Below are 25,269 nucleotides of genomic sequence, written 5' to 3' on the forward strand. Positions count from 1 at the left end.
TCCGGTGTCTGCCTGAGCTTCTTTCTTCTCCCCGCTCATCACGTAGCAGAGAGACCTCGTGGGGGCCAACTCCTGTCTTCAGCCAAGGATGCTTTACCATCAGCTCATGTCCAGCTGCCAGACCCTCCCCTCTGAGCTCTGGCCAACCCCACCAGCCACACCTAGGGGCAGGGGTTGGGGGCACCGTGGACCCTGCCTGGGGGGGATTCAGAGGGGCTCGCTCACCCGACGGGTCACCCCAGGGCCCTCCGCTTCTCAGTCCCCAGAGAGAACAGGCACCCGAGGAGAAGCAGCCACCTCGTGGTCCCTCCACTCCATCGACTCACAGCAAATCAAGTAGCGAGGCCTCGTGGAAGGAGTACGAGCCTGGGAGTCAGAAGTCCCTGGGTCCCGATTCTAGTTGCGCTACTTGTCTGCTGGGTGATCTTGAGTGATTAGCAGTCGCTCAACTGCTAATAATAATAATTATAGTATTTGTTAAGCGCTTACTACGTGCCAGGCATCGTACTAAGCGCTGGGGTAGATACCAGCAAATCGGGTTGGACGCGGTCCCTGCCCTGCATAGGGCTCAGTCTTAATCCCCTTTTTACAGATGTGGTAACTGAGGCCCAGAGAAGTAAAGTGACTTGCCCGAGGCCACTCAGCAGACACGGGGCAGAATTAGAACCCAGGACCTTCTTGACTCTCAGGCCCGTGCTCTATCTACTACTGTGCCTGTTTCCTCAACTGCAAAACGTGGATTCGATCCTCTTAGACTGTGAGCCCCATGCAAGACAGGGATTGTGCCCAACGCGAGTTCCTCCTATCTACCTCAGTGCTTAAAACAGTTCCCGACGCATAGTAAGCTTTTAACGGGTATCATTAAAAAAAAACAAAACAGGACCCTTTCAATCAGCTAATCAGTGGTATTACTGAGCGCTTAATGGGTGCTGAGCACTGTACAGAGCACGCAATACCATCAGGTTGGAAAAACACAATCTCCGCCCTGGGAAGCGCTTACAGTCTAGAAGGCGGAAGACATTAACATCGATTATGAGGAGGAAATAACAGGTCTCCCCTCTCGGTCCTCCCTTCCCCTTCTTTTTGGACCGAACCTCAGTGAAGACTAAAAGGAAATGCTTGACCACCTTTTGGGAAAGGAATTCATTGCCACAGAAAGTTGTGAAGGTCCGAAGTACCGGTTGATTCCAAGGGATTTAAGTCCCCGCTAATGGAGTGTTACATGGGAAACAGCAACGATAGCCGACGCATTCAGAAACATCGAGGACCCCCATCATCACATGCTTCACCCCAGGCTCCAGTTGTCACAGATGGGGGACAGCAGAGTCCTGGGCTAGAAGGACTAATCATCTAGCCTAGTACTGTACTGGCTCCCCTTTATGTTCGAACAGGATGTCTTGCACCGGCACGCAGCTGCCTTACAATTTCTCCCTCATCGTCCTGTCCTCTCATCATCATCTCAACGCTGTGGGGAGTTAAACCAGGGATTAGCCCCATTTTAACAGAGAGGGAACCCGAGGCAAGGGACAGAGACGAATTTGGCAAATCACTTATCCTTCCTGGGCTTATTTCTCGCTCAAGTTTCACCTTCAGCTCCTCTCTTCCTTGCCTTCTTGGGCGATGGGGCAGGTTACAGGAGCCTCTCGGGGCAGAGAAGGCCCCAAGCTAAAGGACGAGGAGTCCTCTCGGCTTTCCTATTTCTTTATGCCAAGGACTTAGGTGAGAAAGCCAGCATTCTCATTTCCGGTCTTCCTCTCCACCTCTGGGGCGCGTCTAGGGAGGATGAGACAGGGGAGGGAGCGTGGTGCTTGGGGGTATTTTAAGAGGAGTTGGCAAAACCTTTCCCAACCACTGCCCCCCCGGCCCCACCAGTGGCCTTCCCTCCTTCCTCCACAGTGCCCTCACCTCACAGGAACTTCTCTGGGCCTCCATACCCTCATCTGTAAAAAAATGGGGATAAAATACCTGTTCGCCTCCTCCCTTAGTCTCACAGTCTTGACTCCAGCGCTTAGCACACTGCACACAATAGGAACCGAAGAGATACCAGGTACCGCCATTACTGAAATCTCCAACCAGAAACCTATTAGTCTGTTCCGATTGGTACATTCCAAGCGCTTAGTACAGTGCTCTGCACATAGTAAGCGCTCAGTAAATACTATTGAATGTTCCAATCCCAAACCAGGTTTCACCTATGTTCAGAAAAACTCCCGCTTAAAAGGCAGAAAGTAAACCCTATTTTCAGGGTCAATGACATCACAGCCATACTCCATCTTCACTCCAAAATTTATTTTCCGGGCTCCTTAAGAAAAAAAAAAAATATAATATATCTCTCTATATATATCTACATATAAGAATGACCGACGACGACAAAGCCATAAACGTACAGCAACTGCTCAGGTCAGAATGAAGTTCAGAGTGCAAAATCTTTTACAAACACCATGGGAACTCCGGGGAGTGGAGCTGTGATAAAAAGTTAAAACATGGGAAGGACGAAAGGCCTCTGGAGGTATCGGCGTCGTGGGTAGAAGGGGGAAGAGAGTTTCATCTTAAAAAAAAAAAAAATATGCACATATATTATATCCCTATCTCCAAGAAGAGAGCACTGAGCTCTGCCAGGAGAGGCAGTTGGGTACCGGGGGTGTCAGGGGGTGCCGGCAACCAGGCGCAATTCTGCTCCTCAGACAGACCAGGTGTTCACGAGGGGCTCCCGGGGAATGAGGCAGTTAAAACAGTTCCGATCCAGTGGCCACCACGGGCCTGGCGAAGCAGAAGTTCCAGACTCAGTTCTAAAAGCCAGAGAAAAGACAGACACACTTTTAAGATCTCGCATTTTCTTTCTCCACCACCCCGGCTCCCTCCAAGAGAAAGCTTCGGGGAAAAGGAAAACACTAGGGAAACCAAGAATTAAACAGTTCAGAAGATCTACTGAGCAAGGAAGAAGAAGACTCGGCCCCTCGTACAAACAGTCCACAAGACTCCTCCTCCCTTCCGTCGTCTTCCTCCTCCGCCCTCTCCGGGCTCCCCTCCTCCCAAACGGTAATTTCCTCAGCATTTTGCAGTCTGGGCCCTCTTCCCCCTCCAAACTCGGGAAGCATGCAGCGTTCCCGCTGCTGGCCCCGGTCACGCACAGACCCTGCCTCTGCCCCACTCGGCTACGTCTGCGGGCGCTCTAAGGGCCCCCAGCAAGTGACCGGGGTGCTAGCGTTCCAGCCCAGCCTCCGTGACCCCGGCCCTCGGGGGAAGCAACTGCTCACCCCAGAGTCAAATGCACACACTCCGCATGCCCCAGAGTGGGTTTGGTAGCAGGAGGAGAGGGAAGGGGTCAGGTGGTCCTGTGCTCATGTGTGTAGGCGGGAATAATTCTGCATGAACACGCAGAGAGAGACAGAGACAGAGAGAGAAAGAGAAAGAGAGAGCGTGTGCATGCATGCACATCTGAAGCACCGGTATGGCCAGTACAACGAACCGAGAGCTATACCTGTTGCTCGGGGCCCCTTGTTCACTTAGACTGGTCGACTTTCTTTTCCTGCAACCAAGAAAGAAATGTCAAGCTCCTGGAGCACAATGCCAAACACAACCCTTGTGGATTTGTCCGCTGGGGTGCTTACCTTTGGTAGTTTTTTGGGGTTTTTTAGGCATATTTATTTTTTAAATGCTATCTGTTAAGTGGTCATTATGTGCCAGACACTGCATTAACTGCTGGGACATAGATACAAGCTTATCAGGTTGCACACAGTCCGTGTCCCACGTGGGGCTCACACTCAACTCCCATTTTATAGATGAGGCAACTGAGGCAGAGAGTAGTGAAGTGACTTACCCAAGGTCACACAGCAGACAAGTGGCCAAGCATTTAGTACAGTACTCTGCACACAGTAAGGGCTCCATAAATATGATTGAAGTGGTGGCTCCAGGATTAGCACCCAGGTCCTCACTCCCAGGCCCGTGCTCTAACCACTAGGCCACGTTGCTTCTGCCTGTCCTCTATATTTGTGACGCCGTCCTTGGGAAAGCATGAGTTACTAGGGGGCGAGATCTGAGCCCGGGCATATGCCGGGCAGTCGGCGGTTAGGCTTTGATGGCGCTGGCTCGGCAGCTGGAGGCAGAGAGGCTGGTTTGCTCCCTGGCAGAACTCAGTTCCCCTAAAGGGAGGAGACATTCAGCCCCCACCTCAGGGCTTCTCACTTGGCTGCAGGACTGGTGCAGACATTCCATTCTGAGGCTCTCCTCTCTGAGCCAAAAGGATAATAATAATAATGATGGCATTTGTTAAGCGCTTACTATGTGCAAAGCACTGTTCTCAGCGCTGAGGGGGTTACAAGACGATCAGGTTGTCCCTCGTGAGGCTCACAGTCTTAATCCCCATTTCACAGATAAGGGAACTGAGGCTCAGAGAAGTTAAATGACTTGCCCAAAGTCACACAGCTGACAAGTGGTGGAGCTGGGATTAGAACCCACGACCTCTGGCTCCCAAGCCCGGGCTTCTTCCACTGAGCCACGCTGCTTCCCCAACCCCCCAACTAAGGGAGCAGGGTGGCCTACAGGAGAAAAGAGCACAGAACTGGGGTCTATCTCAAGCTCCTGATCCATTGTGTGACCTTGGGCAAGTCCCTTAACCTCTAAATGCCTTAGTTTCCTCCTCTGGAAAATAATAATAATGATTACGATGATATTTGTTAAGTGTTTACTATGTGCCAAGCACTGAAAATAGGAATAAGATCCTGCTCTCCTAACCATTTAGCTTGCGAGCGCCATGTGGGCCAGGGACTGGGACTAATCTAATGATCTTCTATCTAGCCCAGTGCTTAGCACAGTACCTGGAACCTAGTAAATGCTTAACAACTGCGTCACAACAACGTTCACCCCCTCCCACAACAGCTTCTTCTTGGTTTCCGGCCCAGCGGCGCCGTCAGTTGAGGCGGGGTGGGATCCCCTCTCTAACTAAGTTGGACCCCTGCCTGCTCCTTCCCCACTGGGACTCTGAGTATTAACTTTGCAGGTCTCACCCTCCTCTCGATCCTTAGTCCCCAGGACCACGTCCTACCTTTTTCTTTTTTTTCTTCAGCACCGAGGAATCCGAGTCTTTGGACAACGACTTTTTCCGTTTCTTCTTGTCCTTGGGGGTCTTGTCTTCTGGAGGGGGCAGAAATGGGGGGGGGGGGGAGAAATCTCAGCCCTGGAGTTGTCCACTCTGCCCTCGCTGCTTGGAGCTGAAGGGGCCCGGGGCAGGCCTAAATTCCCACCACTGCCGCTCTCCTTCCTCCGCACCCCTGAGCTCCGACAGGATTGGGACGGGAAGCACGGAGAAGGGGTGTAACGCTAGCTGGTGGGTGGCGAGGGACGAGTCATTGAAAACCAGCTAAGTGTTAACCGAATGACCATAACCCAGAGCCAGGAGCTGGAATGGCAGGCAGCGACTTCTTCAGCGAGCCTCGGTTCCACCCGATGGGGGCTAAACTACTGGGCGGGACGGGGGGAGGGGGCTCTGCCCCATCCTCAACACGCTTAGGGTCCAGCACCCCTGTCATATAGCCCGGATCCTGGAAACAGCAGGCAACTTACTCTTATCAGATTTCTTCTTCTCCTTTTTTTCTTTCTTGGTCTTTGTGTCTCCGGCATCCTCGCTCCTCACCTTTGTGGGGTCCAGGTCGTCGCCCGACTTCTCTTTGGATTTCTTGGTGCCCGATGCCCCTCTGACCCTCTTTTCCTGGGCATCCCCCGTCCCCTTTTCTTTTTTCCCTTTCTTAGTCCTGCCGCCTTTGCCTGCCTTGGCCTCTCCCTCCTGAGAGTCCTCCGTTGCCAGCTTCTGTTTCTTGTTCCCGGTTGCCTTGGTGTCCCCGTCCTCCCCTGCCAGTTTCCGTTTCTGGGAGGATTTCTGCTTCTTGCCCTCCTTGACCTTGGGTGACTTGGCAGCCTTGATGATCTTAGTGGCTTTCTTCTTCTCCTGCTGCAGCAGATCCGTCAGCACCTTCACCACCGAGGCCTGGGCCCTGGACGTGGCCAAGGCCTCTTCCTCGCTGTCCAGTTCCCCGTCCCCGGAGCTCTCGGCCCCGGCCCTCGCCAGGGACAGCAGAGCGTAGGCAGCGTTAGTCCCCGGGGTGCTCTTGTGGTTGGAGGTGGGGACGGGTGGGGCCGAGTTGGGGACTGTGACCGGGTGCCTGGGGGCGACGGGCGTCTCCTTTTCACAAGAGGTCTCCCTTCCTGGGAAGAAGGATAACGCTAGGTCACAGGCTGGAGAGACAACACACAACCCCCTCAAAGGGTCTAGTTGAGAGGCAGCCCCCGATGGCCTCTGTGGCCTAGGAATGAGGCGGGGTGATGGAGCACCGTTATCTACTCAACTGCCACTGGGGATGAGCATCCTCCTCTTTAGATTGGGACCCGCTGTGGGACGGGGGTGGTGTCCAACCTGATTACCTGGGATCGGCCCCGGGGTTTGGCACGGCGCAGGGCCCAGAGGTAGCGCTTGATAAATAACTGCAATAAATAATTACCAGTTTAGGTCTGCTTTACTCCCTGGTCTATCTAGTAGCGGAGAAAGGAATTCTTATAGAAACCCAATGGCCGTGTGCCTGCACGCGCGGTCGCACACTTTGAGGGACTGTAACGTGTGGAAGAGTCACTTGGAGGACCGCAGGCCCGTGGCTCGAACCACAGCCCGGAAACTGGCTGGGTGTGATCTGGACCGGGGCAAATTTTCAAAGTCCTCTCCAAATCCATGACATCTCCCCTAGGAGACCTGTCCTGATTTAATTTTGAATCTCTCCACTCTCTCTCCCAACTGCCCATACGGCACTCGTTTAACTCACGGCCTCTTGTAGCCCTCATGCTCATAGCTTACAAAAACCCTATTACGAAGCCCGGACATATACGCACATCCCCTTATCTTCCCTCCCTCTTACCGGTACTTTACTTTAGTGTCAAATTCCCCCACCAGATTGAAAACTTCTTGAGAGCAGGAGCGTGTTCACAAGTACTACTGTACTCTCCCGAGCGGTCAATAGAGTGTTCCACGTCCAGGAAGAGCTCAATAAATACCGTTGCCTGATGTGACGGGTGCCTCCCTCCCCTTTCCCCCCGCCCTTTGGGGGAGGCAGTGGGGAGGGCTGCAGAGGCACAGCTGTGCACAAATGGTGCCCTCCTACAGTCCGCTGGGCCGACCGCACATTCTGGGCCGCTTCATCGCAGCTCCCAGGGTCCCCGTGCCCACGGGGCCGTGAAATCCCAATTTAAGTGGCTGCGGAGCACTCTCCGAGCCACTCGTTCCACCAGATGGCCGAGCGAATCCTCCGGGAACCTGCTGCCTTCCCCTCTCAACTCTCTAGGCCCCTGCTCCAGCACACCCTGAGGATGCCCTGCGGATTTAAGCCGCTGAGAAGTGCTCCCCAGGCCGCTCGTTCCACCGGACGGTGGAGCAAATCCTACGGTAATGTGCTGACCTCTCATCGCACCTTCTAAGATGCCCCGGAGGGACAGAAAGAAAAAGCAACCGCAGCTTGGCACCGTCTCCTCAAAAAGCTGGTAAGATAGTGGCGATGTCTACCTATAGACTCTCTCGTGAGGAGCTGGAAATTCTGCTCCTCTAGCCACTGTGTCCTATAGACCTTAGTTTTTATTTTGGGCATCTATCCGTGTCTTTAGATTGCCTTGGTGTTTCGTTTGAGCTCTTCCTCTCTGCATCTTTCGCCAGTTCCCTCTCTTTCTGTATAATATTGGAAGGACGGGGAGGGGAAGAGGAGCTCAGGGACCCTGAGCGATCTGCCTGTCAAGGGAGTGGCGCGATGCTCCGAGATCCCGGGAGGAAGGCTTGGGTAAAGGTGGGAACCTACCCTCCCTCCGATCCCCTGCCCAGACACCTAAGTATAAAAAGAGCAGGGCTCACTGACATCTTTTCCGGCTCCCCTTGCCCGCTGGGGGCAGGGCGAAGATCAAAAGACCCATCACCTTTTTCTGCTGGGGCGTCCACATACAAATTAAAGACTGTCCCAGCTCCTACCAAACCATCGATCAGGGCAGAAAAATCCAACTCAAACTCTTCCAGCCTCAGACCTCGGAAGCGGGTCCAGAAAGGGAGGAACTTGGGCGGCCCTGGGACGGGCGCAGCTTGGGCGGCATGGTGGGCAGAGCAGTAGCCAGGCTGCTGCAGCACTAGGCCTGCAGGTAACAGCCAGAGCTTCAGCCGGGCTGCCCACCAGCTAACTCCCCTCGTCGCCCTTTAGCTCTGGGCACCGGTCCCATCCTTGGGGGCCTGAGAGAAGCTTCTAACTCTGGACCCCGCAGGGGAAACATTGGCCTGATGCCAGTTCCCCTGAGGCTGCTGCCCACTGGGAGGCCTAGAAAGCGATCCGCAGTAAACTGCGTGGTGTTTGGGCTGACTCGGGGCTCTGAGGGCCACGCCACCCTCCCCCACCACCCGGGTCTCGGCACTGCGGGCACACGCCTGAGTATCCAAGTGTTTTTCTTCTCTTCTGAGGCTCGGCGGCAGAGGGTGCTGCCGTCCTGGACCAAACGGAGAGCCGCCTCCCCGCCTCGGCCCCTGCCCTAGCCCTGGCTCTGGTCCGGTCCATCTTCCCAGAGGAAGTCCTGACGAGGGGAGGTCGGCCACAGTCGGCCTCGCGCAGTGCTGCCAGGACTCCAGTCCCGTTGTTTCCAGGGGGCCACAGTCCCAAGGCCCAGATTCGGTGAAGCCAGGGCAGAAATGCCCGCGGCGATTCCCCCGAGCTCCAAACACAAGTCTCCTCCTCCAGCCCGGGCTCCAAACTCACCTGTTCCTACGGGCGGCTTGACCGCCGTCGGCTTGCCGTCGTCCTCGGAGCTGCCTCCGTCGCTGCTGTCGTCGGTGGCGGAGCTGGCAGGGACTATCACTCCCAGAGGGTCGTTGGCGGCGGTGGTCTTCCCGACTTCGGGCTTGGGAGGGCCCCGGGGAAGCGTCTCTGGGGGCTGGGCCTTGGCAGGCACGGTCGGAGTGGACTTGGGAGTCGACCCTGGGAGTCGGGGAGCCGGAGAGCCTGACAGCAGGGACTGAGAGAGCCAGAGGCATCAGAGAAGAGCCACACACTGCATCACCCCTGCCACCCACCGGCCAAGCTCCCGTTTACGGTCTCGGTTGGGGGGGGACGCTGAGGGAGAAGAGGAAATCAATTCTCACGTGCCGGGTCAAAGGGACAGAGTCTCACCGACTCTAATCTGACCCCAACCTCCTCCCCGCAAATCCGTAATGTTCGACCACGGAGACCTCCGATCATTTGACCCTATCCAACTTTCTCGTTGTACATTTGGCTTCCACACCCAAACTAACTTCCCTTGACCAAAATGACGCCCTCTACACCACACTCCGTACTGAACTCAACTCGCTCGCTCCCCTATCCCTCTGTTGATCTCGTACCACTAACCCACAGCCTTAGATCAGCTCCACGGTCCGCCTCCTTCGTTCTTGTGCACGAGTTGCAGAGCACTACCGGCGGAAATCTAGTTACCAGGCCTACTTTGTCCACCTCAAATTTATCCTTGCGTGCTTTAACTCTGTCCCCCTCGCCCCCGACCGGCAAAAGTACTTCTACATCCTTAGTGGCACCCATGCTCATCGCCAGTTACTCCAGTCATTTAACTCCCTCTTCAAACCCCGTCTCCCCGGTCCCCCATCTCTCGTCCCTAATGACAGGGCCACCTACCTTATTGAGAAAATCAACACTAAACGGTGCCATCTCCCTAAAATCTCCTCTGCCCATCCCATCAACTCTCCCATCTTTCCCAGCAATATGTCTAGAGATTTCCTGTCTTGTCTCAAAACCCACCCCTTCACCTGTGAATCCGGCCCTAATCCCTCTCAATTTATCAAAACATTTGCCCCGTCTTCCCTCCCTAATAGCCATTTTCAACTGTTCACTCTCCACTGGCTTCTTCAGTGCTTTCAAACACATCCATGCCTCCCCTAGCCTAAAAAACCCCTCCCTACACTTATCACCCCGTCTCCCTCCTATCATTCATCTTCAAATTCCTTAAGTGAGCTGCCTCTACCTGCGTTCTCAAGTTCTTCTCCAGTTCTCTCCTTGACCCCCTTCACTCCACAGAAACTGCCCTCTCAAAGGTCACCAATGAGCTCCTTCTTCCCAAATCCAATGGCCTCCGCTCCATCCTAATCCTCCTTGACCACTCGGCTGCCTTTGACGCTATCGACCACCCCCTTCTTCTCCTGGAAACATTATATCCAATCTAGGCTTCAGTGACACTCTCCTCTCCTGGTTCTCCTCCTTTCTCTCGGCTTCTCATTCTTGCAGGTTCCTCCTCTGTCTCCGCTCTGACAACTATGGGCAGCCCTCAAGGTTCAGTTCTGGGTCCCCTTCTATTCTCCATCTCCACCCACTCCCTTGGAGAGCTCATTCGCTCCCATGGCTTCGACTACCACCTTTATGCGGACGATACCCGAATCTATATCTCCAGCCCTGATTTCTCTCCCTCGCTGCAGTCTCGCATTTCCTCCTGCCTTCGGGACACTTCTACTTGGATGTCCTCTTGTCACCTCAAACATGTCCAAAACGGAACTTCTTATCTTTCCACCCAAACTCTGTCCTCCCCTTGACTTTCCCATCCCTGTAGACGACACCATCATCCTTCCTCTCTCAAGTCCATAACCTTGGCATTATCCTTTAACTCCTGTCATCCAAGCCACGTATTCGATCTACCGCTAAACCCCGTTGGTCCCACCTTCACAATACAGCTAAAATCCGCCCTTCCCTCTCTATATAAACGGCTGCCATGTTAACACGATCACTCGTCTTATCTCACCTGGATTACTGCAGCAGCCTCCTTGCTGATCTCCCAGCCTTCTCTCTCTCCCCACTCCGGTCTATACTTTACAGAAACGTTCTACAGAACATTTGGTACAAATGTTCAGGTCACGTCACCCCACTTTTCAAAAAACTCGAGTGGTTACCCATCCACCTCCACGACAAAAACGCCACACCCCTGGCTTTAAAGCACTCCATCACCTTGTCCCCTCCTACTTCACCTTGCTAATCTCCTACTACACCCCAGCCTGCACACTTCACTCCTCTAATGCTAACCTTCTCACTGCTCCTCAGTCACATCTAACTCGCCATCCACCTCTCGCCTACGTCCTGCATCCGGCCTGGACTACCCTCCCTCCGCATATCCAACGGACAATTACTCTCCTCACTTTCAAAGCTTTACTGAAGGCACATCGCCTCCATGAGACCTTCTCTATGCTGTCTTCTTCTCCCACTCCCCTTCTGCATCGCCCTGACTTGCTCCTTTTATTCACCATCCCTCCCTCCCACCCCGATAGCACTTACGTTCGTATCTGTAATTAATTTATGTTAGTGTCTGTCTCCCCTTCTAGTCTGAAAGCTCATTGTGGGCAGGGAATGTGTCTGTTCAGTTGTATTGTATTCTCCCAAGTGCTTAGTATAGTACTCTGCATACAGGAGCACTCAATAAATACAACTGACTGTAAGCTTGTGGTGGGCGGGGAATGTGTCTGCTTATTGTTATACTGTACTCTCCCGAGCACTTAGGACAGTGCTCTGCACATGGAAAGCGTTCAAAAAATACAACTGACTAGGCCTTGAGAGCCCCCATATCCACCCTGGACCCACCCCACGATGCTCTCTGGACTGGGGATGAGCCAGGGCGGGCCTAGAACCTACCCTCCGCCTCCCCACCCACCCGCCAGCTAATGGGCATTACTGGTGAGGGCACAGTTGGCCCGGGGACGTGCAGTTGTTGTGTGCTCACAGGGCCCACCGGCTCAGGGATGGAGCAGGACCTGTGGAAACTGTAAAGGGCTGGGAACTGGACCAATCCTCCCAGGTTCTGCTGCGAGTCCAGGATCCAGCCTGTTTCTACTGGGGATGGATGGAGGGGAGGTCAAAACCAGACTGGTGATGGAAAACTGCTTTGGAAAACACCTGGTTTTATGACTGCAGGGTACCATCACCTCTGCTATAATTGGGAGATTATGTCCTCGGAGAATCTCATGTGACGGACACAAGTCAGGCCACGGTAGGCTACGGTTTGCAAAGGCCGCCGTGACTAATTTTTAGATGCAAACTCCTAGATTATGGCCCCGCACTCTGTGTTTTTATAATGACTTTCAGTAAGTGAATAATAAATAGTTCAAAGGAAAAATTATGATCCAAATAAGGTGTAACTACACCCACAAGAGAACGAAAATGGGTACGATCCAGGTGGGGAGGATGAGAGAAAACGCATTTGATTTACTACACACACAGATCATGACAGAACTATTTTAAATCTTTGGGGAGCTATTTTAAGCTTTTTAAGAACATTTTTAGCCAGAACCAGAAACGACCATTTGATCCTTAACAGAAACTAAAGAAAAACTATGTAAAAATTTTCCCATGGGCTGTTACTTCCCTCTCCAGTTGTAAGTAGGAAACAGGTGATGGTGGGGACGGAGAGGGGAAACACACGAAAGAGGCTAAATCCGCTTTACCCCTTTTTCAGGAAAACGAGTCAAGTCCCGGGATCATGCCAGCTCAGTAGGGCCCGCTCGGGCTTTAGCTTCTTCGCCAGCTCTGGCCTGACCTCAGAGTTCCCCCAAGTTTCTAACGATGGATGGCAGTAGCTGTTGCCCCACGCTGCTCGAGCCGTGTGTCAGTGCCAGGCCTTCCACACAGTAAATCCGATTCCTATTATATCTGACCGGGCCCGTCCGTTGATGTCAACCGCATTCTTTACGATACAGGCTCTCCGCAACTGTTTCACGCTTGGCTTATCCTCACCATCGGTGGCCTCAATCATTTCGGCCAATGTTCACTGTAAATAACGGGCCTTAAAGACAGCAAGAACACCCAGGACCAACGACTGCGATGTCGCGGAGGGATTCGGGGGCCGGAACAGAACGTTAGTATTATTTTCGTATAATCGCTCAATGCCAAGAGGGACGTGTGGGTGCGTGGTTTCACGCCAAGAAAATCTCGAAGGCCTGATTATTTCTGCTGCATCAGGCAGTCGGCTCCTCCTGCAACGGGCCCCGGACAGTATTCCGCAAAGACATGGACAGTCATCCGCCCGTCCGTTGCCGGAGAGAAATTCACAGCAAGTCTCAGCCTTATCGAGGCTTTCAGGGCTCAAGGGTCTGCTAAATAATAGAACAAGGATGAACCAAATCTTCACAGTTGGTATGGGCTTCTTCAATTGCTCAAAATCCGGCAGCTGACGTTTTTCATCTGGCTCCCGAATGACAGATCGGGGAGACTTTCCTTCTCTTCAATTTCCCCGGGCCTGGCCCTTGAGCTCCTGCCCGCCCACCTGCTCTTGTGCTGCAGAAGCCAAACTCCGTTTCGTTTCGTCTGGGTTCATTTATTCGCACGCCTAGTATATGAGCAGAGGGCAACGTGGATTCAGAAACCCAGGGGCACACCACATTTCACGGCTTGTTAAGGGTCATTTTATACCTCTTCAACATAGCCTTAGCTGCAAACTAAGTGGGGACTGCAACCAAAGACTACGTCTACCAACTCTGCTCTGCTGTTCTTTTCCAAATGCTTAGTACTGTGTTCTGCAGATAGTGAGCACTCGATAAATACCATTGACTGTTATCTTGTTATCATTTGCATTCCCACTGCTAAAATAATGATATTTGTTAAGCACTTACTATGTGCCATGCACTGTTCTAAGTGCTGGGATAGATACAAGGTAACCAAGTTGTCCCATGTGGGGCTCACAGTCTTCATCCCCATTTTACAGATGAGGTCACTGAGGCACAGAGAAGATAAGTGACTTGCCCCCAAGTCACACAGCTGACAAGTGGTGGAGCTGGGATTCGAACCCATGACCTCTGACTCCCAAGCCCGGGCTCTTTCCACTAAGCCAGGCTGCTAGCAGGGTGCTTTATAACTATGCCACTCAGGGTCACTTCACCATATTAAATGGTGCCGAATTGAGGCCCACGGGGGCCAGGGACTGCATCTGAACTGTATTGTATTTACCCCAGTGCTCAACTCAGTGCTTGGCTCCTAGTTAGCAGTGCACAAAGACCACAATTATTAAATTGTTAAAGTTGCATCAACACACAGAGACCTCAAGTTTTGAGAAGTAGTGTGGTCTAGTGGAAAGAGCACAGGCCTTGGAGTCAGAGGACCTGGGTTCTAATCTTGGCTCTGCTCCATGACTGTTATGTGACCTTGGACAAGTCACTTAACTTCTCTGCGCCTCACTTATACCATCTGTAAACCGGGGATCAAACCCTACTCCCTCCTATTTAAGACCGGGACCCCACGTTGGGCAGGGACTGTGTCCGACTATCTCAGCCTACGGAACAGTGCTTGGCACGTAGTAAGTGCTTAAAAAGTACCATTATCATCATCATTATTGTCCTCCCACGATACAAGAAAGCCTAAGCAGAGGCCGGGAAGAGAACCGGCAGTCCTCCTCGACCAACGCCACGAGTACCCGCACAATCTCTTTATCCTCTACTCAACTTTTACATCCGTCAAGTGTCAGATCATGTTAGATCTGGCACCGACTGGCACGGTGGGAAGCACATCCCCCACTCTGTCAACAGTGTCCCACCCGAATTGTGTTAAAAGAAACAAAAATAGTTTTAGCCGAACTATGACTTTGGCTTCTTCTAAGTGCTTCAGGCTGGCTCCGCTATCCCCCAGTGGGCCCCGGGAAGTCACACGAGCCTCGGTCCTAGTGACGAGAGGGGCGGAGATGCCAAGGTGTGGCAAGGGGCAACGGGGCAGGGTGAAAGCTGTGGGTGTGGAGGGGGGAGACGCCTCTTCACCCCTCAGGTGCAACACCTGCAGAACTAAGGTCTGTAAAGAGACAATCACGCCATGAGGCAAAGCGGCCTACCCCACTGCCACCCAATCAATCAGGACCATCCTCGACCACCTCTCTCCCCTCCGTCCCCACCCCGGGACCCCTTTTACCTGCGAAGGCTCCACTTCCTCCTCGCTGGACACCTCAGAGCTCTCTGGCACCATCCCGGCCTCCTCCTTTGGCGCTGCACCTGTCAGTGGGGAGTAGAGCAGCGGCCCGTGAAACCACCGGACCCGAGGGACTCTCGACGCAGCACACGAGCTCCGGGGACCCGGGCCCGCGGAACTTAAGCCGTTCCCGCCACGTCGAACCCGCCCACGGCCCCGCTGCCTCCGTCTCCCTCCGGAGCCAAAGCCCAAGGCACCCACCGCTGATTGGCCACTACGCGGCTCTCCTTCCCTCTCTGGGCTGTGTGGACAGAGCGTACGTCTGGGTGTCAGCTCCAGGCCTGCCCCTGGCTTGCCGTTGAGGCCCATCACCACCTTTCTGGGCCCCGGTTTCCCCGTTTGTAAAACGGGGACTGTGATAATCTGCCTCCCCCACCTCAGGGATATTATGAGGACAAAAATGAGGTAATGAACAAGCTCAAAGAGCCATTCAACTCCAGACGTTATCAATATTATTATTATTAGAGCCCCGCATAGGCCAGGATTCCCAAATCCAGCATTAGGTAGGTCAGTCGTAGACAAGTGCAGGAACTCACCCATGGTTCAGAGCGGTACAGAGTCCCACACGGATGGGATTTTCTATGCGGGAAAGTTTCCGTAGGGGTGGGACTGAGCTGGCTACTGGATGAGGTGTTCCACACATGAGCTGGTGGGCCACTCCCAAGCCTAGGCCTGCTCTACTCTGGCCCCTCCAGCCTCAAGACACACGCTTTCCAGCCATCAAGGCGGCTCGACAGGCACCCACAATTTGCTTCTCTTTCCTCTAGATAATTACTGTTCTAAGCGCTGGATTCGAGATACAGGTTAAGCAGGTCGGACAAAGTCCGAGGCCAAATGGGGATCCCACTCTAAGTAGGAAAGAGAACGGGTTTCCATTCTCCATTCTCTGGAGAAAAGTGAGGTGCCTGGTCCAAGGTCACACAGCAGGCAAGTGGCAGAGCTGGGATAAGAAGCCAGGTCCTCTTGCCTCCCAGACCCGTGTCCTCTCCACTTGGCCACACTGCTCCCAGGAATGTGTGCATCACAGAGTGGTTGTTGAGCCAACGGCAAACCCCTTCCTACTCCCCACCAGCTACCCAAGTAGTCGCCGCAAGATCCGCTGCCCCTCAGAAGGACCCGGGCCCCTTGCGATGCCCTTGCCGTGCACTTACCCTTCTTGGGAGCTGACTTGGCCTTGGTCACGCCCTCCCCATTCTCCTTCTGTCTTTTCCCCGGCAAATTATTGCTGTTGATGTGGGCTGCTCTCCGGGTGGCCCCAGCAGCCTTAGTTGGGGAGGCCTGGGGCTGGCCTGCTTTGCCTTTGGCTTTCTTGCCATTGCTTCCTTTGAGGATGCTACTCGGGGTTGAGCCAGGGAATCCCCCAGCATCCTGGGAAAGAGAGAAGGATACAGACAGAGAGAATGAGACCATTAGAAGAAAGTTGGAGAGATGCTAACGGAGCTAACCCCCTGAGCCACGAAGCCACTTCTGTACCCGGGAGCGATCGGGATCGGGGTCCTGTCTTGATTTCTCTGGGAACCAGCCACACAAGACTTCTAGAGCTTCTCCCCAAGCAGAGTGATCCTCAAACACTGTCTCCCGCAAAAGGAAAAGGGACTACTTAGAGAGACGCAGATGGATTGGAAACTAGAATCCTGCTCCCTTGAGGGAGCGGGAGACCTGGCTCATAAATGTGGAAGTGGCCGGCTTTATCCGGAAAGGCTGGCAGCTTGTATCCAGGGAAGTCGAGAGAGGACAGCGGCGCCATGAGGAAAGATCCAACAGCTGTGTGGGTTTGCTCAACAGTGAACCAGGGGAAGTGTAACGAACGGCAGTGTAATGTGGGGGAGGAGGCAGAGGGTGGGCCGAGGGGCCAAACCGCACGACCCGCTGCTGAGAAAGGCGTCTGGAGCCCCGGGACCGAAAACACAAGCCGGATGGCTTGGCAGGAAGCAGAGATGCCCAAGTCTATTTGGAACCGTGAAGATTTGTAAAGAAGATGGCCGGAAGGCTGCACAGAGGACTGGACATCATAGGACACACTGGAAGTGGGGAGGGAAGGAAGGTCTAAGTGGGTGAGGGAGGAGGGGGGCACTGGAGGATGATCTAGGACTTGGAGGTGAGCAGGTGAGTCTCTGAGGAGCAGCGTACAGCTATTTGAGCTGGAGATGCACCTCACTGAAGACGGAAACTGCGGGGGCCGAGGAGTGGGTGTTTGCGGGTGCGCATCGGGGAGACTGTCTCAACGATGGCCACGAAGGAGAATGATTTTAAGCACATCACTGCCCCGAGGAAGCACCTGTGTCCTTGCCACAGGGTTTCAGCATAAGAAGTGAGCGTGGGGCTGGAAGGATCAGAGGCTCCCTGCTGATGCTGGCTAGGTGTGTGTGTGGAGGGGGGAGTGGGGGGGGGGGGGGACATATCCACACGCCCTCCCCGTCCTCTTAAACCGGCAGAGCAGAACAGCTCGGGACCTTTTCGAGGGTCCCGTCCCTCCCTTCCCGACTTCCTCTGCTCTCTTCCAGCTGGGAAGATGGACGCAACGGTCCCGGGGATACAGGCCCGGGGTCAGAACTGCTTTTGGAAAAGGCGGCTACACTTCGCATCCAGTCACCAAGCCCTTGGGAGCTGATTTTGGTGGGGCTGGAGGGGCACAGGATAACCTAGTGGTCTTCTTCCTGCCACCCTGCCGACGAGGGGCCCGCGAATCTCTGCACCTGTAAAAAATAGCTGGGGAACTCACGTGGGCAAGCCCTGTGCTAAGGGCTGGGATAGAGACCAGTGAATAAAATAGGACCCCGTCCCACCGCCAGGGCCGACAAGCTAAGAGGGCCGGAGGACACCGAGACCCCCTGTACCTGCGCTGCCTTCGTCAGAGCGGGAATCTTCAAGGCCGCCGGAAGTTGGGCGAGGGCCGACCCCGAGGTCTTTCTCCCCTTCACGGATGGCTGTGGCGTCCTGGCTTTCTGACCTGAGGTCTTCACGGTTGCCACGGCCAACGGGGCCAGAGCCGGGCTGGGCTTCACCTGAAGAGAGCAGGAGGGGACGAGTGAGCCGGGAGAGGGGGCTGCTTGGGCGGGGCCCGGCGACGGCCCCCCCCGGATCCCAGTCGGAGCCAAACCGAGCTCCGAGCCCCCACGGCCAAGCAGCCATCGGCCCTGAGCTCAGGCTACTGAGCGGTACCACGGCTAACCGGCCCTTCCCACGTTTCCGGCTAAAGAACGCCGACACGGCTCTGGGTCTCCCGAGACCCTGCCTGGATCACGGTCGACAAACCCCCCGAAACCCTCTTCTTCAGCAGGTACGTGCGGAATTATCGGCCACAGGGCCCCGCCGTCCTCTTGGGCTTGGGCAAAGGACGGAGGAGAGGAAGGGGGACAAAGACCCACGGAGACAAGATGCTGAGCGCAAACATGCTCTGTGCTGCGGGGGAGAGAGTGGTCCGTCCCCTTCTCCCCCACCAGCTCCCGGCCTTCCATGGTTACAGGCCCCCGACTCAACCTTCCCCAGGTTAGCGGGAAGATGGGCAGCCTCTGGCTGGGCCGGGAGAGGGCTATGGATAAGGATTCCTTTTTCTCATTTGCTAGTAACTGGAGTGGGTGAGCTACCTGGACCTGAACCCCTTCTGTTTCTCTACCCATGGTTCTCAGCCAACAGCTGGTTCCAAACACTCCAGCCACTCGGGACAACTCTGCGTCCAAGAAGCGGCCCCCCGGCTGGTGCCGGTAGGACTCAGGTACCTGTGTGCTTTTTTCCTCTTCGGAGTCAGACTCCTCGCTGCTGTCCTCAGGCGAGCTGGCCCTGGGAGCGGGGACCGGCCCTCGGCGAGCGATGGGCAGAGCCACCACGGTCGGTTTTGCCGCTGGAACGAGAGAAGGGGCAAGACTGCAAGGTCGGGGCTCCCGTCCGGTCCCATCCCAGCACAGCCGGGTAAGTTGCCCCGGGGAGCCCCACGTGTGTTCACTTTCGCTGCCTGTTGAGCGGCCAGCGGGCCTACCCGGCCCCTTCTCACCCACCACGCACACATTTCGACCGGGTTTCCTGGGCTTAGGGGGAAACGTCTTTGCGTCACCTCCCCGCGCTTCAACCACCTCAGTTGGAATTTGGGGGATCAAGTCTCTTCCTGCCTTTTTTTTTTTTTTTTTTAAAAATGGTATCTGTAAAGTGATTATGTGCCAGGCAGTGCTCTAAGCTCTGGAGTAGACACAGGGTAATCAGGCTGAGCTCCCTTCTCCCTCTACCACCCCCCCCTTCACCTCTCCGCAGCTAAACCCTCTTTTCCCCCCATCTCCCTCTGCTCCTCCCCCTCTCCCTTCCCATCCCCTCGGCACTGTACTCGTCCGCTCAACTGTATATATTTCCATTACCCTATTTATTTTGTTAATGAATTGTACATCGCCTCGATTCTATTTAGTTGCCATTGTTTTTACGAGATGTTCTTCCCCTCGACTCTATTTATCGCCATTGTTCTTGTCCGTCCATCTCCCCCCATTAGACTGTAAGCCCGTCAAACGGCAGGGACTGTCTCTGTTGCCGACCTGTTCATCCCAAGCGCTTAGTACAGTGCTCTGCACATAGTAAGCGCTCAATAAATACTATTGAATGAATGAATGAATATTAATTTTCATTTTACAGACGCGATTACTGGGGCATGGAGAAGTTAAGCGACTTATCCAAGGTCACAAAGAAGACAAGTGGCAGAGCCAAGATTAGAACCCAAGTCCTACTGACTCCCAGGCCCGTGCCTTATCCACTAGACCACGCTGCTTCTCACTCCTGCTACGGCCAGAAAGGTTCTAGATCCACTCGGCAGCACTGGGTTAGAGAGAATGAAGGGCCTGGGAATGTCCCACGTGCCACTGGGAAGCAGCATGGCCTAATGGATAGAGCGTGGGCCTGGGTTCTAATCCTAGCTCTACTACTTGTCTGCTGTGTGACCTTGGAAAAGTCACTTTGCTTCTCTGTGCCTCAGTTACCTCATCTGTAAAATGGAGATTTACACTGTTGAGCCCCATGAGGGACATGGACCGTGTCCAAACTGATTAGCTGTTATCCCAGTGCTTTTAGTTCAGTGTCTGGCATATAGTAAGCGCTTCTCTACCGCAATTATTATTATTATTATTCTTGCCTGCCAGCATAATGCCTAGCCACCCGAGGGATTTCCCGGGAAAGGTCACCTCCCAGCGGTAGTCAGACTGCTGGCCTGGGCCCATTAAAGGGATGACGGACGCATTGGCCCCTGGCCAACACCCTCCATCCAAGTGCTTGGAATTTTCCACTTACTCCAGTTCCTCTTACTGGAGAAAACTCAGTATGTGCAAGTGTGATATACTGGGGAAGAGGGAGAGATTGGAAACTCCAGACGCGTTCTCGAATTGCCCCAGTGAAGAAAGACTGATCTCTCTTTCCCTAAAGCCAACTGCCCTGGCGGCTCTTCCCAAAGCCCACCCACCCAGAGACCCCCAACACGCATCCACAAAGGCATAGAGTATTCCTTAGTACGACTGAACCCCCAAGCGAGCAACTGGGATATGCCAACTGATGCTGCCAGGGAGGGGCATCTCTCTCTCTCTCTCTTACTGGAAGTATCCAGATTCTGCGTGGCGGGAATCAGGTCCTCTTCCTCTTCCTCGCTGCCGGATGAGCTGCTGCCCTCACTTTCGGCGACCCGCCCCTCCTTTGAGGCGCTGACAGGCACGGCGGCTTTGGTGGGGGCAGCTGCTTTGCCGGCCAGACTACGTTTGGGGTCGACAAAAATCAGAGGGGTTTTATTCACCTTTAAAAACAAAAAAACACACGGTTAACAGTCTTTCCAATGGGAAGAACTGGAGGCTAAGGGAGCGTAGGAGAAAATTCCTAGCTCACACCCCAAAGTCCCCCACTCTGAGAGGATCAGAGGGAAAAGCTGAAATGGAATGTGTGGCAGGAAGCACGTTAGGTAGAGGGAGGCAAACCCGCAGGCGTGGTCACAGTCTGCCCCGGTTTTCGGCTACCGCGGGTCAGTTCCGTCCCAGGTCGGTATTTGGGATGATTCCCGTTGGGGCCGGCCCCGGTCCCAACCGGTCTCTAAGTCCGGTGTTCCATCCGGCCCCGCTCGCTGGGACCTTCTGACAGACAACTCACTCAACTGGCAATCTCACTGAGGACGCAGACACGGACAAAGCCAAAATCCAACAAGAGACTGTTTTATGGCCAAAAGGACTCGGGTTAGACATCGGTTCCACCGTCCCTGAAGTCGTGAAAACCGTGAGGCCCCGAAACGAGGCACACGAGAAGGGGGGGGGGCGCCTTCTCCTCTGGCAAAATTTTGACAAGGGGGAGGCAGCCTCAACTTGGGGATAACAGCTCGCCGAGCACATCTAATGAAATCCAGAGGAAAAGGAGTCAAGCTCCCTCTGCACAGGGAGGCCGGGAACCCCCAGCTAGGATGAAACAGGAAAACACAGCAGATCTTCTGTTGCTTTTCATCCAGATGAGTCATTATCTCCAAAAGAGAGGGAGAGCCACCTCGGCCCTCTCCCCACAGCAGTTTATAGACAGGATGTAGGCAATTCCCAGACAGCTAGCTGGTTTCAGCATCTTGAGGAAACACAGGTGCTAGTTCCCCTCCCCGGCGCCTTCGCTATTCCCCTCCTCTCTGCCAGCTCAGACATTTCTAAGGAAGCTCCCAGTCCAGGACCGGGGCCTGGAGTCTTCCAATTCCCCTTACGAGAGCGGGGAGAGGCGGGAGGAAATAAGTGTGGGATTTGTCTGTCTGTCAAAACCGGGACCCCCCAAATCCCAGTTTGTCAGCAGCCCAAAGATTCAGCACGATCAACTAGGGGGATTGAAAGCAGCCGTTCTAACCTTGCCCGTAGCTACCACCGCTTGCCGGGCTACCAAAGCCTCCTCCATGGGGCAAGATGAGACACCCCTTGCCCCCATCAGGGTAGATGCCCGCTGCTAGGCATGGTTGACTCAAAGACACCACAGGAAGCCTGGCAGAAGTGATTCCAGACAATTCTCAGGGATTCACGTTAGCATCCTTTCTGGCGCACTTCCCCAGGCTCCATTACCTTTCAATACTGGCCTTCCTCCTCACGCTCCACGTTATTATTATATTTGTTTAGCGTTTACCATAAGCAAGAGAAGTTAAGTGATACGCCTAGGGTCACAGAGCAGGCAGGTGCGGGAGCTGAAATTAGAGCCCGAGCCCTGACTCCTAAGCCTATGCTCTAATTGGTTAAGGCTGTCAACAAATCCTGTCATTTCTACTGCCACAATATTGCTAGTCTATCCTTTCCTCTCCATCCTAACTGCCACTCTGCTTATCCCCAAACTTATCTTATCCCGCCCTGACTACTGCTGCATCAGCCTCCTTGCTGACCTCCCCGACTCCTGTCTCTCCCCAACTCCCGTCTGAGCAGCTGCTTCACTCTGCTGGCCGGGTCACTTTTCTAAGAACACGTCCAATCCGTGCTTCCCCACTCCTCAAGAATCTCCAATGGTTGCCCATACCCCTCGGCAATAAACAGAAAATCCTTACCCTATGATTTAAAGCACTCATTCACCTTGCCCCCTACCTTACCTCGCTGATTTCCTACTACAACCCAGCATACTCACTTCGTTCCTCTTAATGCCAACCTACTCACTGTAGTTCCACCTCATCTATCTCCTTGTTGATTCCTTGCTCATACCCTGCTTCTGGCCTGGTTCTCCCTTCCCCTTCATCTGTCAAGCCATCACCCCCACCTCCATCAAAGCCTTATTAAAATCACATCTCCTCCAAGACGCCGTCTCCGACTAAGCCCTCATTTCCTCTTCTCCCTCTCCCTTCCGTGTCACCCTTGCACTCGGATTTGTACCCTTTATTCACCCCACCTTCAATCGTACCACACTCGTGTACGTATCTGTAATTTATTTTAATGTCTGCCTCCCTTCCTAGACTGTAAGCTCCTTCGGGTCAGGGAACACTTATACCGTACAGTGCTCAGTACACAATAAGCACTCAATAAATGACTGTATGATTTCCACTAGGCCACGCTTCTCCACATCCCAGGAGAAGGGAGCAGGAACATCAGCCTACAGCAGACGCAGGCAGGGAATGCCAATGCTCAAGAACACCGAGATGGCGTCAACCATGACGGAGAGAGACACTTCCCTCCTACAGCTCTCTGAACGCGACAGGTGCTCAATAAATGCTAGATCCTGTGTTTTAGCAGCGCCTGCTCCTCCAGGAAATCCGGGGCAATGGAGGTGGCTCCTCCGTCTGTGTGGGTCCCTTTCTGCTGGCCACCGAAATGAGCCCCTATACCCTCCAAAATCTCTGCCGGGCAAGGGCCCGGGCCGCTGCTCCGGATGAGAAGCCGAGACCCTCACTCAGGGACCCCTCTCACACACACAAAGTCCCACATATGCAGGGTGGGGGGCAAGGACCGGGCTTGCCGCCGCTGCTGCCGCCAGCCCAGATTGCCGATCTACTTCCCTGCATGCCCCGCTGTGCTAATAGAAAATGAAAGCACTGCACAAATTTTAAACGGAGTATCGAGTACAGCCTAAATACATAATAATAATAATAATGATTATCATGATGATAATCAAGATGGGAATTAGGGAGCTGTAGAAACCTCAAACTGGGGAGCCTGAAGCTTCCTCAGTGCCACACTTGTCTCTCTACCATCATCCCGGAGGGAATGTGCAAACAACCTGTCAATTTCTTTTTCCTGAATAAAGCCTGCAGAATATTCAAGAGTAATGTGCTAATTAAGTGGTTCGATTTAAGCGTGATGTTCATTTTAATTGTGTTCATCCGCCCCCACACACACACAAGAGATGCAGCCTCCTCCTTCTACCCCTGTTATCTGTTCGGATATTTCTCCAAAGAGGTAGGAAATTATTCACACATATATCCGGCAAATGAGGCGAAAAACCACATGCCCCCACTCCTGGTTTCCAAAACAAGCCAAGGAGAGTTCCACCGGGAGAGCGAAAACTCTGGGCAAGGAGACGGGGCGGGAGGCCAAGCTCCAGATCAGGCCCGCCGGGGAAGGAAAGACCCGAGGGACCCTTGGGAGCGGCCGGTGGCCGAGGTCGTTACCCACGGCCGTCAGAAGGCCAGCTGCCCTCCTTCCTGGCCGGTGGATGCCCACGGAGGGCCATCCCAAGATGGCGACCGGGGAGAAATAGAGTAAACCCCTTTAACCCCACCAGAGCAGCCATTCTGGCCAAAGACACCTCGTCAGGTGCCACACGCCACAGCAAGGCCGAACAAGAGGCCTGAAGACTAGAATGCCTAGTCGGGGGAGAGCCTAAGTGGTGCTTCCCCGGGGGAAGGATGGGAACGGGCTGGGTGGTCCCTCTGAGGGTGAGTCAATCAAGCCCAACCGTTCTCCCGAATGCTTCTGAAAGCTGGGGATGGTCTATTACCCCCTGCCAAATATTTTTGGGGTGCAGCCTGGAAGAGACACCAGGGGATATTCCCTCCTCTGAGCTCCGCTCCCCCACTGTGTCAGAGAAGATGCAGTCAGCCAGTGGCTTCCCCAGGGCCGGGGTGGATGTTCTTCCCTGGGCCCCCTTGGTGGTCACTGAGGTAGAACTGACCTGGGCAGCTTTTCCAGAGGACGACATCTACAGCCAGGAGAAGGGAACGTGATAAAGAGAGTAGGAGAAGGAGGAAGAGGAGGAGGAGGAGGTACATTCCTCTACACACAAAATACTCTTAAGCCGCTTCTTAGAAAAATCAAAGGAGCACGTGGAAGGCAACAGGAGATGAGATCTCAGCAGAGCGATGACTTCACTCCTCTGTACCAAGAGGAGGAAGAGGAGGAAAGGAACAGGGAGGCTGTGCGGCCCAGGAGCGGATGAAGCCACTCAGACCGCCATCCCATTTTGAACTTTGACTTTCCCTGCAGGGGGAGACCAACTGCGCAATAAAGAGGTATCTGCACAGAAAACTAAATCTATTCTCTTCTTTTCCCGCCCAGATCCAGACCGGTAGAGAGGTCCCCGCAGAGCCACAAACCACCAAGAGCAGGCCCAGTCCCACTCTTCGTGTTCAGCCACACCAGGACAAGCTCACTCGCCCACTCTTGGTCCTACCCCCTGTAAGCCACTGCCTCCTCGTCGCTGCTCTCCCCGAGCCTCCCACCCCCAGTGACTTTGATGGGAATGCCAACCTTGATCTGGGGGAGTGTGGTAACCACTGCCCTCCCGGCAGCTGGAGTGGACGCTCTGCCCTGGGTCTTTTTGGTAGATCCCGGGGTAACGCCGACCTGGGTGCAGAGACCAGAGAAGGGACCAGGATAAGAGAACTGACCCTCTGTCTGAGCCTGAGATG

General features: G+C 54.1%; 1 protein-coding gene across 9 annotated transcripts in view; it reads right to left on the reverse strand.

The window, feature by feature from the left end:
- Positions 1-2,265: 2,265 nt before the first annotated feature.
- The window catches only part of TCOF1 (treacle ribosome biogenesis factor 1), a 42,435-nt gene continuing 19,431 nt past the window's right edge, over positions 2,266-25,269 (reverse strand). For 5 of the 9 annotated variants that reach the window (XM_029050342.2, XM_029050347.2, XM_029050348.2 and 2 more), the window contains 11 exons: positions 25,109-25,204; positions 20,535-20,730; positions 18,695-18,816; positions 17,813-17,980; positions 16,127-16,343; positions 14,919-14,998; positions 8,763-9,018; positions 5,560-6,198; positions 5,042-5,130; positions 3,479-3,526; positions 2,266-2,786 (listed from right to left, as the gene is read on the reverse strand). In XM_029050342.2, coding sequence (XP_028906175.1) covers positions 3,500-3,526; positions 5,042-5,130; positions 5,560-6,198; positions 8,763-9,018; positions 14,919-14,998; positions 16,127-16,343; positions 17,813-17,980; positions 18,695-18,816; positions 20,535-20,730; positions 25,109-25,204 — 1,890 coding nt within the window. In that variant the 3' untranslated portion in view covers positions 2,266-2,786; positions 3,479-3,499. Of the gene's footprint in view, positions 2,787-3,254; positions 3,363-3,478; positions 3,527-5,041; positions 5,131-5,559; positions 6,199-8,762; positions 9,019-11,680; positions 13,354-14,918; positions 14,999-16,126; positions 16,344-17,812; positions 17,981-18,694; positions 18,817-20,534; positions 20,731-25,108; positions 25,205-25,269 lie in introns of those variants that run through there. The other 4 variants (XM_029050346.2, XM_029050343.2, XR_003754441.2 and 1 more) reach the window with 3 other exon arrangements.

This window comes from Ornithorhynchus anatinus, chromosome X1, assembly GCF_004115215.2.
Source record: "Ornithorhynchus anatinus isolate Pmale09 chromosome X1, mOrnAna1.pri.v4, whole genome shotgun sequence".
NCBI classification, from domain to species: domain Eukaryota; kingdom Metazoa; phylum Chordata; class Mammalia; order Monotremata; family Ornithorhynchidae; genus Ornithorhynchus; species Ornithorhynchus anatinus.